General features: G+C 37.1%; 1 protein-coding gene across 3 annotated transcripts in view; it reads right to left on the reverse strand.

The window, feature by feature from the left end:
- The window catches only part of LOC123509490 (SCY1-like protein 2), a 307,200-nt gene that overhangs the window by 10,080 nt on the left and 279,694 nt on the right, over positions 1-17,426 (reverse strand). For 2 of the 3 annotated variants that reach the window (XM_045263803.1, XM_045263802.1), the window contains exons 15-17: positions 11,008-11,228; positions 9,711-9,755; positions 5,862-5,960 (exon numbers count right to left, since the gene is read on the reverse strand). In XM_045263803.1, coding sequence (XP_045119738.1) covers positions 5,862-5,960; positions 9,711-9,755; positions 11,008-11,228 — 365 coding nt within the window. Of the gene's footprint in view, positions 1-5,234; positions 5,961-9,710; positions 9,756-11,007; positions 11,229-17,426 lie in introns of those variants that run through there. The other variant, XM_045263804.1, reaches the window with a different exon arrangement.

Consider the following 17,426-nt stretch of genomic DNA (forward strand, 5'->3'; position numbering starts at 1 on the left):
ATCAACCCACTGTCTGAATTATGTCAGAGGCTGAACAATCCACAGTAAGAGGCAACTAGAGGTTTGAAATTCCCTTAGTGGTAATGTTTATGTTCATGAAAACAATGCTCTGGAGCATCAGAATCATATCAAATTCAGACTGTGTGTGTGTGTGTGTGTGTGTGTGTGTGTGTGTGTGTGTGTGTGTAATTCACCTCCTCGGTCGCCTGCTGGTCACCCAGACAGTCTTCCCCATTACGGAGCGAGCTCAGAGCTCATGGACCGATCTTCGGGTAGGACTGAGACCACAGCACACTCCACACACCGGGAAAACGAGGCCACAACCCCTCGAGTTACATCCCGTACCTATTTACTGCTAGGTGAACAGGGGCCACACGTTAAGAGGCTTGCCCATTTGCCTCGCCGCACCGGGTCTTGAACCCAGCCCTCTCGATTGTGAGTCGAGCATGCTAACCACTACACTACGTGTGTGTGTGTGTGTGTGTGTGTGTGTGTGTGTGTGTGTGTGTGTGTGTGTGTGTGTGTGAGTGGTGTGTGTGTGTGTGTGTGCACTTCATTTTATGCAAAGTGATTCTAAAGTGAAAATCACACTGTAATAGAAGATACATACACAAAGACATCAGAATGAAGACATCAACAACAATTAGTGGACATCATCTAAGAAGGCTGGTGGATGGACAGACCCAAAGATAATGTAGTCACTTAGCAAAGTGAGGCATAATAAAATATAAGTGCCATCACATAACACACAACAATATATACTTAGAGGATGCTTTGACCAGCCAAGATGATGCACACATAAATACAAATCAGAAAATTGGAAGTGAAAGTTGTATTCAAAATTTGTGCATTAGAAAGAGAAACATTACATTGTGAATGAGAATATAAAATGACTAAAACTGGGATGAAAGAGAAGTACAAAAAACAAGGAATTAGGAACAGTTGCAGGTTTGCTTATCTCACCTACACAGCAAAATTTTCATTATTTCTATAACTTAAATGCCACTCCAATCTGTCATTTTAGCTTCTTTTAAAAAGTACTATTAGCCAACTGAAGACTTGGCTTTAGCCCTTTTGTCTGAATATCTCCTTCATGGCTCTGGTGTGAGCTGCAGTAACTAATAGTAAATGTGTTGCAAACTCACTATTCTTCAAACATGATTGACTAATGTCATGTTCCTATCTATGAGTTTCCTTAAAAAGATCTTTTTTCACTATACTCAATCCAAAATTATCTAATAAAAGTTTTAAATTTCATTTAAAGACAACATAAATTATGAATCCTAGCAATCACCAGACTCACTTGATGCTATCTGTGAAAGGAAGACAAAAAACATCCTGGAATGTTATGTAATAGAATTAACATACAACACCACAAGGAAGCTGCAACTGAAGAGCCTGTGAATGAAAAGTTAGTGAAATTACTACATAAACCTCAGGCAAGATGTGTGCAAGTCATGCTGAAAATTGAACACCTGAAAATGGAACAGTTTTGAGACACATTCTACCTAAAAAACATCTGGGTGGTGTAAATTGAATACACTAACAATGGTCCAGGAGCTTCATCTGCCCTCCTGCTACAAACTTAGAACTAAGGATCAACCAAGATATTGCTACATTCATTAAGAAATATAGATACATGCACACTAAATTTTATCAACATGCTGAAGGGTTAATGAATTCTTCCCTGGATACTGCAAGGGACAGATGCACCCCATCCAATATATTCAAATTATGAATGATGATCTGCATCAAGAAGCTAATTCCTCATTGCTGATTAGGCTTTGCTTTTGTCTAATCTCCTTAGTTTAACTCTATGACAGTACCCTGGTTACCAGTCAATAATACTAATAAATACCAATAAAAACCAAGCTCAATCTCCAACAAGTCAGTAAGGGAAAGCATGTCTTTCAACACAGGCAATGTATTCAACTCACAGAGATGACTTTCCTTCTTCAATGCAACATTAAATTCATTCATTTACAAACTTCTAGTAGAAATTTATTGTCTATGTTTGAACTGTTTGAAATGGCCAGCTTAATGCAAATTATTCTTTAGTAAATCTTACCAACTGATAAGTGGAGTACTGTCATACTATGACATTAAAAGTAATTTTAATTGCTGAACTCGTACAATAATCTTAATTATGAATATCTGGTACATATAACTAATCATCTTTCTTACATCAACAGGCAATCAAGTGAGAGGGGAAGAGCCTCAGCAAAGGCTGAGTGGCTTCCTGGAGCAAACCTATCTCTGTAATTTGAATGCATTATTACTGGCTCTTTTCTCTGCGAATCTAACCATCATGCTATGACTGTTTTTAGAGCAAAAGCTTTGAGGACATGCATTATTTCAAAGGAACTAATAATGACTGTTTCTAGAGCAGAAGCTTTGAGGACATGCAATATTTCATAATAACTGATTATTGAAAAAAATTACATAGTTACTACACATCATTTACACTTATAAATACAAACAACTAACAATAGAATTATGAAATTATGTAAATATTAAGACATTTACAAGCATTGGGATGAAAGCATCAAATCTAAAAGGACATAATATTGTCAATGTAAAACTAAAGTAAACAAATAAAAAAAAAAATTCACCTACAACTTTCCTAAGGTGCAATGCAAAGGTTGTTCCAAAAATCTCAGCTTTTCATGATAGCAAATTCTCAAATAATTAACTAAAATACCACAGTTTGGTCACCTTGTCAGTCCCTACATGAGACTAACTGTTTCCATCCATGAATTACATTCCCATCCTCACAAATAAAAGTCAATGGAAAAACATGACACCAGATGCTATGAACTGGATCAGTTCAACATCCTAAATCAATTTCAATCACTTGATTTTAAAAAATGGAAATTTGTTCTATTTCTTGTGTATCATAAGGACTATATTTCAAATAAATATTACTAAACTTCTTTTCCAACATAGTAAGAAAATACTAAATAATGTAAACACCATATTATTATTAATATCGTCATTGCTGTTGTTGAATGAAAACATTTACTCAGGTCTTTACAGGGAAAACTTCCAAACACAGCAAAGTGAGACCTCACCATACAGGTGGTTTCATAAACACAATGAATAGTTTTGAATGTTGGGAACACCTTATCAAATACTGAATGTTAAATTTCACATGTGCAAGAATATCAATCACACAATATTCTAAAGGCACGCATGACTAAGTGGGGGAAAAAGAGAAGAAAGGAACCGAGTGGTATGAAAACACAAACATGAGTACAACAAACAAGCAGACAAAAGAATGGACAGGAAAGGAAACACACAAACCACTAGTGATAAGAGGAACTGCTTTACCCATCAGTTCTGAACTTTCAATAAAATTACTAACCCTACATTATGAGAGTACTCAAAATTAGTTGGAAACAATAAGGATGATTACTAGTAACTCAAATAACTCTGAGAATTTTTCATTACAAACAAAACACAAAACTTGCAAATAAGAAACCTTGTAAAATAGAGCAATATTTGAAAACCTATGATAGTTTTAAGATCTCTAACCTTCACCCTAAAATCAAGGAAACTTTAAATATGTAGGTACATGATACACAATTACTTTTTGAGGATGTGGCTGTGAAGACCATGCATATGACAGATGAGCATATAAGAATGAAGTTTGACATCATATTTTCTTAAATCTTCCTCATCAAGATCTTGAACACATTAAATTCCTGACAGTCATTCATGACTATTCTAACCTGGCACAAATTTATTTTCATTTGGGACTTATTCAACCACAATATATCAATAAATACTTTTACATATGCCTGCAGACATTCCTGAATCTGTTAATCCTTGACATTTCTGATAAAATACTATTCTTTTACGATTTTCAATACAAAAGATAAATGTATCTAAATAAATTTCAAATATCATTTGTCAGATTCAGTGTGGTTTTACAAGCAGTTTCTCTCCTACCAGTGCTCAACCCCCATGCCTCAGTCAGCAGGTTATGTCAAGTGCCAGTGGCCAACATGAGAGTGACAGGCAGTGCGACAACCACCACTCTGAAGCAAGCAGCCGTGGAGCACAGCCCCAGATGGCCTGCCATGTATCCTTGGAGTCCCAGAAATGTGAAGATCAAAGAGACTTTCTTGTAAAGAAAAACAGTGAAAACTTAGCAAAGATGTCTTCAGGGATCTAAAGGAAGAAAACCTCTTGAAGAATGCTGCCATCCAAACTAATATGTATCTGTAGTGAATGTGAAATCAGAGAGTAGGTGTGTTAGTATGCTTTACCAATATCCTTGAAAATTCTAAATCTGTTCCCATCATTCCCTCTACATAGAATACTTGGCTCGAGTCAGTTGTAAGCAGATGCTGTCCACCATTCTAAGGCTATTCTTATTCCTATCTGCCAAAAAACACTAAAGTTCTTATCCACTATAAAACCTAAATAAATTGAGCTCAGCAAAACATAGGACACCAAAATGATTTTTAATTTTGAAATCAAGATTCAAAAATACCTAATTACCATCACAATACATGTCCAGTACTTCTATTTCTTTCATGAACAAATTCTGAAAAGCAGCACGTGAAAAATTTTCATTGTTCAATTCATAGTGGAAATATTTTCAGTCATGAAAAGATAGCACATTGAAAATTTACCATAAACAAGATTTTAAATTGGATTATTGATGCTATCTAGTATAAATCTTTAGATGAAACAAGAAGTGAATATATTTTAATCACAAAATGCTAAAAGAGAAATGAACTGAGAAGTCACAGGAGACATACATATTCCTGTGCCCAGCAGACGTCAGATGAAGGCAGTGGACAGCACACTTCTATATTAACCTATACATGTCAATAAAGACTGAATACAACATTAATCAGAGTTAACACAGAAAACAAAATTGAAGGAGAGTAAAGAAGACCACATATTGGAAGAGTAAGCAGACCACAGAGCATTCAGGACCAAGACCAATGGAAAGAGAAACATCAGACCACAAAGACCAGACAATATAATGAAAAACACTTGTAGAAACCAGCCAGAAGACCAGACGTCAACATGTGTGCATACGAGACCAAAGGACAAGAGAGAAAGCCCAACCACAAGATATGTACACACATACATAGCATACACACAAACATACACACAAACATACACACTTACCCACATCTGCACCTCTCTCTCTCTCTCTCTCTCTCTCTCTCTCTCTCTCTCTCTCTCTCTCTCTCTCTCTCTCTCTCTCTCTCTCTCTCTCTCTCTCTCTCTCTCTCTCTCTCTCTCTCTCTCTCTCTCTCTCTCTCTCTAACATACACAAATACACATTACAAGTGAAACTCAATTTACAAACATTTGATTTACCACTTTTCATTGGTTTAAGTCAAAATCATTTCATCACATTCTGATTTATGAATGCATTCACTAATGATATCTTAAAAAAGCTTCTCTAAAAATATAAAAATTAATATGAAATGGATCATCCTGTGTACGTAAATATCTGCAATTCCTTTCAAGGTGGGCTAATCAATATAGTCTCCTCTCATTGTGGAAATAAGAATACAGAGGAGGGAATCTCACATTCTTTCACTCCATCCCTTTTAGATTCTTTTTACAATGTGCTTGGCAATAATTCTTCCTAAAAACCTAGAATTAACTTCAATTTAGACTCTTACTTCAAAATTTATTTGTAAATTATGATCCACTTGTACTTTTTGCACACACAAACACAGACACACACAAATGGACCAAGAAAGACAAGACAAGGTGGATGCTGAGACTGAGACCACTTGTGATAAACAAGGACGCCAAGAACCAGTGGCAGCACAGAGGGCGAAACAGACGGGGAGCAGAACACAACCACTGTGACACCCATGGTTGACCTGAGGACTGAGGCAGAGAGGCGGGGAGGGGTTGTGGCGGCGAGAGGAGTACAGGGACCCTCCACAGGTAGGTCCGCCACTTACCAAGGTACGGGACAGCTGTGGAAGGAGAGCAAAGGTGTGTTAGTCAGTCTAATTTCAAGCAGAGCCATAACCATTCACACCCAGTGTGGCAGTGAAGTTGAGCATAATCATTACAAGTGACACATGCCAATTTCTTATATATGCTAAGCTCATTGTCAGGTAAGTCCTGACATATATTCTCTTTACTGAATCTACTTTACTGACAGAAAAAAAAACCATATAATGATGAGTTCATCACTGAGCATGATAATTAATCATATACCAAACTCCTAAGTGAAATAACTTTGCTAATTATAAACACTCCGTGACAGTAATTTCATATACCTTGGAGTTAAGCACTACATGTCAAAACAATAAATGTTCTTTGAAGTTATTGGGTACTAAGTAATATTTTGTCACTTAAAGTCATTGAAGTATTAAGCAGTATTAGCTGCAATATCCTGTTGCTTCTGCTACAGGTGTATTTTCTAAAGGTAAACTTTAAAAGAAAATCCATTAACATAACATCTATCATAATAATGACATTAATAGGACTGTAAGACTAAATACCACATATATTCATGTAGAGTCATTCACTAACCAGAACACAATGTTTGTTTCAAATATTTAAGCAATGGTTAAAACTTTCAAATTTCTCAAAGTAACATATACCAATCTAGTTGCATGTGGAGTTCAAGTGTTTGAGTCAGTATTACTGCAATCTTTCAAACTCAAAAACTTTACACTTGACTGCTCTGGATATACAACTTCACTTGTCACAAAGAGGGGAAGGTATGCATACTAAAGCACAACAAACAAAAATATATTCAATATACTGAACTATAGTTCGTCTTGGTTTTGACATGTTCATTAGTAAATGGATCAAATGAGGATAATAGTTACTCAATCACCACACACTCTCACTCTAATAAATGATGATATCCATCAACTGTTTTATCCAAGATAGTTACACAGTTAAAGAACAGCAATAATTGTTGGCAAGTGTACAAATGTATCAATAATAACTTAATCATCCTAAACTCAAACATGTTATAAATACCACTAAAAACAAGGCATGAGATCAGAAATAAGCATGTGCATTGTACACTGAGAAAATGGAGTCTCATCACTGCATAATAAGGGTTGCCACAAAATCTTATACTAAATAATCTATATTTAACTGAATTTTCTCTAAGGTTTAGAAATGTAAGACAACACAAGAAGACAGAAAACAGAGGGACAAAGTCACACACGATAGCAGTAACACTGGGTGGTCACAACACATAGAAGTAATGCAAGGGCCACAGGACAACACTGGGGAAAAGAAAGGGAAGGGTCAGCACATGCTCCAAGAATCATCAAAAATCCCCATGACAAGAAGTCTTTTCACCCTCAACATTCAAGTCATTTCTATTATCAAGACATATTCTGCAGCTTCCCAGTAATGTCCCAACTACATATTCCATACAGTCATGATGTTAGCAGTCAACTCCAATAATAATAAAAAAAAAAATCACTGGAGTTTGAAGTAGAATTCACAAGACTAAGCTTAAAAACTACCGTTATCTAGATGCAAATTCTAAAGATGTGCATATCTGGTGCTGACACAACTGCTTCAATCAATCTCATATCAAAGTTAGTCTAAAAAGTCAATAAGAACCTGACAAAACCAAGAAAGGAAGTATTTAAATATTTATCTTTTTTCACTCACTTCAGTTGGTATATTCAACTCAAATCCAAATCACACTCCAAAACCAAAGGTGTCAAAATCTACAACACACACCTCACTATTATCAAGATTTCTCTGGCACTATTTAGGTTTTCTTGGCCTTTTCCTTGACTCTTCTATTAAAAATCATGATTTACTTAGTATTACTATGAATTGCACTTCATACTAATGCACAAAATGGCCTAAGACACAGACAGCAAGGAAGGAGAGAAGAAGACAAGTAAGAAAGATTAAGCCAACATGCAGAAATGGTGACATCTGCAAAAGTATCACAGGTATGCTACTTCTCTGACTTAAATATAATATATCTTATTTAGAATTACACTAAACCTGTATTGATATTAGTTTTGAATAAAATAATTATTTGTCTAAAGGTATAGATTTAAAGTTCACATCACTATATAGAGCAACTTATCTTTTAGATAATTACAAATATGTACAGCAAAGCCTCACTGATTTATGCATTGTTATACAGGTAGAAATCAAGAACATTATTAATGTAAGTCATTGTCAGGGAAAATAAATACTTTGAATTAGTCTCTCCATAATCAGGATTGAAAAAAAAAAGAACTTATCTTTGCCACATCACAACAGACCCACACCTTATCTATCATAATCAATGTCTACTCCTTTATGTTGTTTCTGATGTCCAGTCCAGTCATTCTCATCATTACCCACTCTTCTTTCACACTTTCTATACCATCCTTTTATAACATTTATTGCACTACTCAGACAACATTTCTAGTGCTAATTCTCTCTATCTCTTCACTGCTTTGACCAAGATCCTCTCACACTGTTTGCAACTCATTCATTCAGTTTTCCTTCTTTACTCGCATGTTTCATGTTTCAACCCCATAAAATACTGTCCTTACAAGAACTCCCTCATAGAATCTTACCTAGTGTTTTACAACTCCTATCCACAATTTTCTATTTCATTTATTCACAATATATGACAATATTTAGTAACAATGACAGTTTTCCTCAGGACATTTAAATAATCAATGCCTATCAGAACCTCTACAAGACTGCTCATAAATACCACACCACAATGTAATTCAGTTTCATTTAGTTTGCAATAGCACTACATATAATGCTGAGAGGTGGAAGAGAGAGGCAGGGAGGGGGAACACTTGTTACAATTCCACCCAACACTGGTGTGGTGGTGTTCCTCAGGATCTGGGTCAGTCCAGCCCAAGGGACTTGCTTGAGAGGGAGGGTGTGTGCTGCTCAACTCAGAGGCTGCCTGGTTACCTTTTGTTGCACAACACTTTAGTAACATTCTCATTGCTGTTTACTGCCACTACCACCACATGAATACTTCACTACACACCATGTCTTGTTCTCTGGTATACCTGGTCACCAAACAACATAACACTAGACTTACTGCAAAATTAACAAACATAACAGCAACTGCAGTGTTATGTTATTTGATGTCATAGATCAAGTTGTCACAGTTGCAATTTTAGTCACGTAGTTTTTTTCAAAATTGGGAGAAAAAATGCATGAAAAATATTGTTGTGTCACATGTTTAATGAGTTACATGCCCAGCTTGAAGCTCCAAGGCTAACTGTGAGGTGTGCGTCTGTCTGTTCCTCAGAAAATCTGAGTCTGGGATGCTTTAAGTGTCAGCTAATATGTCTGTCTGGGGAACAAGCTGTTAAGCAGCATTATATGAAATTCTAAAATGCAATGGTTTTCATTAAATGTCGGTTTTTTCGTTAAAAGTTTTACATTCCAAAATAAATGCAAAGTTACTTATCTAAAAATTTTTGAAAGCACTGCATCCAGTATTTATACTATTGTATGTAGTAATTAAAATCAAATGCATGTGATAATCATTATTAAGAGCACGTGCTTTGCGTAAATGTGATGATTATTAAATTTTTCATGCAATTCAAAAAGCAGTAATAAAAACTTATGTACAAAAATAAAAAATTCAAAATAAAATAACGCAGTGGCAAAAAAAACATGCCAAAAATGTAGATCTATTGCGTGTATGCGACTGAGATGCGGTGAGTCCCAGAGGCGTCATGCTCTCGAGGAGGAGGGAGACTTACCGCCTGGGAGTAATGCAGGTCCAGGGAGCGGCGTGGGCGTGTGGGCTGGTGTGGGCAAGACAACACCACTTTACTACACACTATACACCCACACTTTAATCTCCCCCTTTTTGGGTGCCTTTCTTTTACCCAATGTGTGCGTCACCTCCCACTTGAGACTGAATGACATGTCAGTGATATTCTATCTAAGAACCAACTAAATATTTCTATACTGAATGACATGAGTTATGAAAAAGCAAACTTTCTGATAGTGATCAAGCCACACCAAAGTATTGCCTAATATAAATAAGAAAAAAAGTAACTTTCATAAACTTAGTTTTTGCTAATAAGACTCAAGAAAAAAAAAATATGCCGAAAGGTTATCATCTCATGGATAAGATGAATGCCTCTGTACAATAAGCAAAATATAACATATAAATATTCAACTTATAAGAATTTGCAAAAAAGAAAAAAAAAGCACACAGGTAACAGCAATCTGTGGCAGCAGGAATGGCCATCACCAGGTGCACAGTGTTCCCTCGCAGGTCCAGCAGAACGAAGGAGCAGGCAGACAGACACCAGCCTGCCACCAGCGCTCCACATTCATTGTAAGCAGATAACTCAATGTCTAGGAAGCTGCCAACTGTGTTTCTATTGATTTCAGCAGCTCACATATGGCTTACCACTGCAATAATATCACACACACACACACACACACACACACACACACACACACACACACACACACACACACACACACACACACACACACACACACACACACACACACACACACACACACACACACACACACACACAGACTGATGGAACAAACAGCTACAGTAGATCTTTCTGTCTTTCATTAATGATATGACTAAAAGATATCCAAGATAATTCTTTTCCCATAACACAAATACATAACTGAGATGTTTGATAGTCTTACTCCTCATTTTCACATCTAAATACTTTCATTTATTGCAGTACTGTCAAGAACACAAATTTCAAAGATATTTTGGGTAGCATAAATAAACTGACAGTTGTGAGTGGCCATAACAAATTGTGATGGTGGGGTATACTGTACTACTATAACAAAGCTACATTAGATACAAACAATTATTATGCCACATTGGTGAATTGATGCCATCAGTTAATTATCTTAAAATTTTTTGTACTGCAATGTTCGCTCTCTCTCTCTCTCTCTCTCTCTCTCTCTCTCTCTCTCTCTCTCTCTCTCTCTCTCTCTCTCTCTCTCTCTCTCTCTCTCTCTCACACACACACACACACACACACACACACACACCACAAAGACAAGACTCACAGTAGGAGGTGAGAGATTGGTGCAAGTGGACCCGCGTCTTTCCGGCCCAATGCTGGAGTGACGTCGTACAGGCAGGGAGCCCGTGGAGGTCTCGCCAGGGGAGGAAGCAGAGGAGAGAGCCACCCGGATCTTCGGTGGCATCATGAGCTCGTTGTCTGACAGTCTCCGGCCAATAGTGGCAGACTGTACTCTTAGGAGGTTTGAGTCCGGAGACGAGGGTCCTGCAGTCCACAAGGAAGTTCAGTTAGGATTGTGATGATGAAGAGGTGACAGAGAAGAAAGAGATGTATGAGCCAGGTGGTTGTGTGTGTATTTATTTAGGTGTGACATATGGGAAAGGAGCTATGTCTGTTGTATTTGTTTGTCTGTATCTACTGATATCAGTTTTGGCCCTAAACTCATGTACTGTCTGTATGTATGTGTGTATGTGTGTGTGTGTGTGTGTGTGTGTGTGTGTGTGTGTGTGTGTGTGTATTTACCTAGTTTTACCTAGCTGTAGTTTTACAGGGCCTGGGCTTTATGCTCGTGTGGCCCTGTCTGCATATCTACACTTATCCAATCTTACTTCAAAAGTATGCACACTCGTTGCAGAGACTACTTCTTCATTTAAACTGTTCCACGTCTCAATACATCTCTGCTGGAAACTATATTTTTTAATATCTCTCAGACATCTTCCTTTTCTCAGCTTTTTACTATGCGATCTTGTGCTTCGGATGTCATATTCTTCTCTCAGGATCAGTTTCTCATTATCCACTTGGTCCATTCCGTTGATCAATTTATAAACTTGTATCAGGTCTCCTCTCTCCCTTCTTTGTTTCAGGGTTGGTAGATCCATAGCCTTTAGTCTCTCCTCATATGTCATCCCTTCAAATTCTGGAACCATTCTTGTAGCCATTTTTGTAGCCTCTCCAATTTCCTTATGTGTTTCTTTTTATGAGGGGTCCACACTACTCCTGCATATTCCAATCTGGGTCTTATTATAGTACTTATCAATTTCTTCATCATTTCTTTGTCCATGTAGTGAAATGCTACTCCAATATTCCTTAGCAAATTATATGTTTCTCTAAAAATTCTATCAATATGGCTTACTGGTTGATTGTTTTCTTCCATCGTCACTCCTAAGTCCTTTTCCTTTTAACTTTCTCCAGTTCTACTCCATCTCCCATCTTATAGATTCCCACAGGTCGTCTTTCACTCTTTCCCATTTCCATGACATGGCTTTTGTTCACATTGAATTCCATTTCCCACTTTTACTCCATTCCCAGATCTTATTTAGGTCTTCTTGCAGTATTTCACAATCCTCCTTTTGCTTTATAACTCTGCACAGTTTCGTATCATCTGCAAACAGATTTATGTAGCTGTTCACTCCTTCTGGCATGTCGTTAATATAAATGAGGAAAAGTATTGGTGCCAATACTGACCCCTGTGGCACTCCGCTTTCTACTGCTCTCCATTTGGACTTCATATCTTTAACTACCGTCCTTATTTCTCTCCCCCTCAAATAATTTTCTATCCATCTCAATGTGCTTCCTTTTAAGCCACCCTTCTCCTCTAACTTCCATAGTAATCTTGCATGTGGCACTTTGTCAAATGCCTTTTTTAAACCTAAATAAATACAGTCAACCCATCCCTCTCTCTCTTGTACTCTATCAACTATTCTAGAATAGAAACTCAATAAATTAGTTACACAAGACCATCTTTTCTAAAACCAAATTGGCTATTTGATATTAATTTGTTGTCTTCAAGGAATTTGATCCATTGTTTCTTTATTATTCTTGTGTGTGTGTGTGTGTGTGTGTGTGTGTGTGTGTGTAATTCACTGTTTGATCTGCTGCAGTCTCTGATGAGACAGCCAGACGTTACCCTACGGAACGAGCTCAGAGCTCATTATTTCCGATCTTGGGATAGGTCTGAGACCAGGCACACACCACACACCGGGACAACAAGGTCACGTGACAACTCCTCGATTTACATCCCGTACCTACTCACTGCTAGGTGAACAGGGGCTACACGTGAAAGGAGACACACCCAAATATCTCCACCCGGCCGGGAATCGAACCCCGGTCATCTGGTTTGTGAAGCCAGCGCTCTAACCACTGAGCTACCGGGCCATGTGTGTATGTGTGTGTGTGTAGCTGAAAAGATCTAACAACATATATATTTTTGGGGGTATGAAGTCAGTAGATTACTATATTTGTTGATTATATTGCTCAAAAGATTACCAGCAAAACTTGTGCTGAATAAAAGTATCCTAACATATTCCCTTTCTTGATTCACTTTTTAAATTTTATTCACATAAATAGAAAGACAAATTAATAAATGACGGCAGTATTATCATGATATAGTCTGTGAAAGCCATAAGACTACCTACTATAAAATTGGTTAAGCATAATGTCTTTAGTATTAGCCAATCAAGACTCAGAGCCGCAAGAAAAAAATCAACAATTCTTAAAACATATAATTCAATTAAATGATCCCATTTATCCATTATTTCAACACTTACAAAATAAGTATTATTGTAATTACCTTGTTAATCAGTACAGAATAATGAATGGCAAACAAATAACACTTCAAAAGTAACATTGTAATTAACAATAGAAAGCTTGCAAAGAGATAAAAAATGATGGAAATATCCAAATATCAATGCAAAATTGCAAGAAGTTGACCAAAGTGAATGAAATGCTTCAGCTTACTCAATGCCAAGAGACCTGTGTAGAAAAATTAATGACATTAGATGGAACAACAAAACAGAAACAAACTTGCCAACAAACAGATCATCAACATAACACATAACATTACTAAAAGGAAAATGAAAGCAGCCAGCATACAAGACTGACTACCCAACTGACTGACTAACTGGTTAGCTGACTGACTGATGGACACATCCTTGCTTTCCTCTCGTCCCAAACATGTGCTTACTTTACTCTATTCATTTCCTTCCCTTGTTGCTACCAAGCTAAGACTATATTCCATCATAATTTTACCTGCTCAAACTCACCTAGCCTATCAAATTTCACTGATACACAACCTATTCCCAGTAGTTCTCAATGCATACATAGACATGGTCTTGCCTCACCTATCTCCTGCAGTTCACATAAAAAAGACATTCAGCTCATAATTAATTGTCTAGATTTTAACTATTTAAATGTTTCAAATGTTTTTTAAATTCATCCTTGTTTAATGTTTGTTTTGGTCACCAACAGATCCTAGTTTACTTATTGATAATGTCTTGTTTAGTTTTGTTTAATATGCCGAGTTATTTGAGAGATTACATTCATACTGTGCAAATTGCAGAAAATGTGGAACAGAAAAGAGCAGACACTACAGAACTTGTTCAACTAACATTTCAATAACATTAAACATGAAAACTGGTAATTCCTTTAAAACAAGCTACTGTAATGTCTTTGAAAAATTTGAATGGTTTTCCACCAGCTCTCTCACTCTGCCTCAAATTCCACCCCTTGCCAGCCTCCCTAATGCAGACAGTGGTGAGAGCCGGGCTGGTGTGATGCTATGCCTGCCCAACCCTGTCTTTACTGACAACAGGAATAAACAGCAACACACAATGTAGCATCCTGTGAAGAGTGAGAATAATAAACATTACAAAGATCCAAGATTTCAGAAGATTATGCACATGCGACACTGTTACATTGTGGCAGAGTGACCACCTTGGGTGGGGGTATGGTTCTGGCTCAAATATCAGATTAAGTCACCATCTCTCTCTCTCAGTGCAGCAACATTTTAACCGTTAGACAATATCTTCAGAAGGAATTATGTTCCCCAGCTCTAAGCTCACCCTAGATAGGCTGCTTGTGAAGAAGGCTTATCCATAACCTTAACACAACATCCAAAGTTACACAGCAGAGATGACAAAACTTTTGTCATGGAATATCTACAAGATCAAAATATTGAATCAATCCAGATTAGTTGTCAAATACTTTCAACAAGCAAATAACCACTGGTAAAATAATCAATGCCCATTTGCAATGTTAAAATGATCTAAAATTATGAGGAATTAAATTCCATTCTATTACTTCAATTCTACTATATTTACTCAACTCTTTCAATAACTTTCAATAAACATTTTATACTGATCACTACAAATACAGTAACTTTTCCAAGAAACACAAAACAAAGGATACCAGGTAGTCCTGTAAATCAATTTAAATTCCCTAGATAATTTTACTTCTTATATAATTAAATATGAATCTCATATAAAGCATTCCACACCTCTACATCAACAATATGAAGTAATCTGTCTTTGGATGAGTCAGAGTTGCCAACAGTGACAAAGAGGCCAGAAAATTACATTCCCACCCAAGGGATCACACACCAGTGGTTAAAAGTTGTAAATCCCGGAAATTGTGGGCTCATTCTGATTCTGGTCCCGTTTGAGTCAAGCATCTGATTCTCATTCTGGATGCTGACAGGCATATGGCACCACACAAATCAGGTATCCTAACTGGGCTCATATGTCAATGGGAACCACCAACTGTATCTGCATCCCTTCCCAGGCATTAACGAGGCAATGCCACCTTCATGCACTCACCAATGTTGCTCTCCATTCACCTTTTTCACACACACAGTCAATTTTGCTTGCTGCACAGTCATTCCTCTTTCACTCACTGCTCCCTTCATGCAGCTCATCCACTCCAGGTGAGGCCTAGCTTCCTCTTAATCTTCCTCTGTGCTGTATTATTCTCTTTAATAGTTTTCTATTCTCTATGCTCTCCATAATATGCCCATACAATTTTAGCACACAGTGATCTACTCTTCCAACCAGCTGTCTTACACCACCACTTCTTTTTATCTCCTCACTCTTTGGTGACTGAAACTGTACCATTACTTCTCCCCACCTATCAGCATCCAAGATAATCTACATTTCATAATTGATTTAAGAAATTGAGTGACGTTTAATTAATGAGACAAGTTTCAATTATTTTAAACACTGACATGCAACAGGACAAAAATCATAAGTGCACCAAATTTTAAACATTATTTTTCAGGCAACCATGAAAATACTTTGCACTCTCAAGGCACACACACACCACTTATTATACTTTGTGATAGAAAAGAAATGAAACTTAGCTGCAAGAGAAGTTTTTTCATGAATAGTGCTTTAGAATTTAGCTGAAATTTATGTCACTTGCATTCACCACACTACCACACTAACTCACCAAAACTACCACACTAACTCGCCAAAAAAAAAAAAAAAAAAGAGAAAGAACAGATGCATTAAAAAACATGAATATTAATTAATGTTTTATGAATAATTAGTTGGCTCATCAAATACTATTAAAAACCTGACTTTTAAAACTTGACAGTATAATATACATATGTCACGAAAACGTCATGGTAAGGTAATGACAATTTTATTTATTGTGACTGCTTTCAACTGTGTTCAAGCAATGAAACCCAACAAGTTAGCGGTGTCATAGAAGTTAACAATATCAATATTTTAACAAGGATAAGTCATTCATGCAATGGTGGAAAAGTAAGAGAAAGCTGTAATGAGAGCAAGGATGAAACAAAAATGAGAATGTCCGACACACGCTGGCTGCCTGACAAAGACCAACACAATAACAAGAGTATAACAAGACCCTGGCGTGGTGCAATATTTCATCACGTGCAGCTTTGCTTGACGGCAATGAATGCAAGTGGTAGCAGTTAAATGTGAGGGAGAAGTGGGAAAAAAGTGCAAACGAAATATGCATTACACTGCAACTAAGTTTATCTTATAAATATTATTGGTGAGTATTCAATGCACATACACCCGAAAGACTATGCTGTGTGGCAGCTCCGTGAGGGCTACGGTGTGGTTGAAGCAGAGCGCCGCATTATGCCCCTTCAAGGAAATCACAACACTGTCTGGTATCTGGTATTACTCGCAAATTTAGGAAGCAAAAGTAAGCCATGATGCACACACAAGTCGAACTAGTCTCTTCCGTTTCCGGTGTAACGGTGATAACTCAAAAAGCCTGAAATCACAGTCCGAGACTCAGAGCACTGAGCGTCCCTGGTGACCGTGTAAGCAGGTATAGAAATGGTAGAAACTAGAAAGTTAGAAATTGGCGTGGTTCACCCTCTCAAGAGAAACATGCAGTAACTCCCGGCATTGGGGGCTCTCATTGGACGACCTATAGTCCCTATATGTTTCTGTGATTCCTAATTGGGATGGGAAATCTCACTTAGCTTTAATGTTTTAGAAACTATTTTTCAGCTTCCTACTTTAGTATAGTTCTTAATACTCTCTAATAAAATTTAATTTTCCATTGTCAGTTCTATTAATTTTCTTTTTCCTCTGACGTTTCTCTATTCAGAGTTTGGCGTCTTTTCCAGACTCTTTCCAATTTTGTTGCTTCCTCTCATTGCAACTTTGCCACAGTTATGCCGTGACACGTCATTTAAGTAACTACCGG

The sequence above is a fragment of the Portunus trituberculatus genome, chromosome 27 (genome assembly GCF_017591435.1).
Source record: "Portunus trituberculatus isolate SZX2019 chromosome 27, ASM1759143v1, whole genome shotgun sequence".
Classification (NCBI taxonomy): Eukaryota; Metazoa; Arthropoda; class Malacostraca; order Decapoda; family Portunidae; genus Portunus; species Portunus trituberculatus.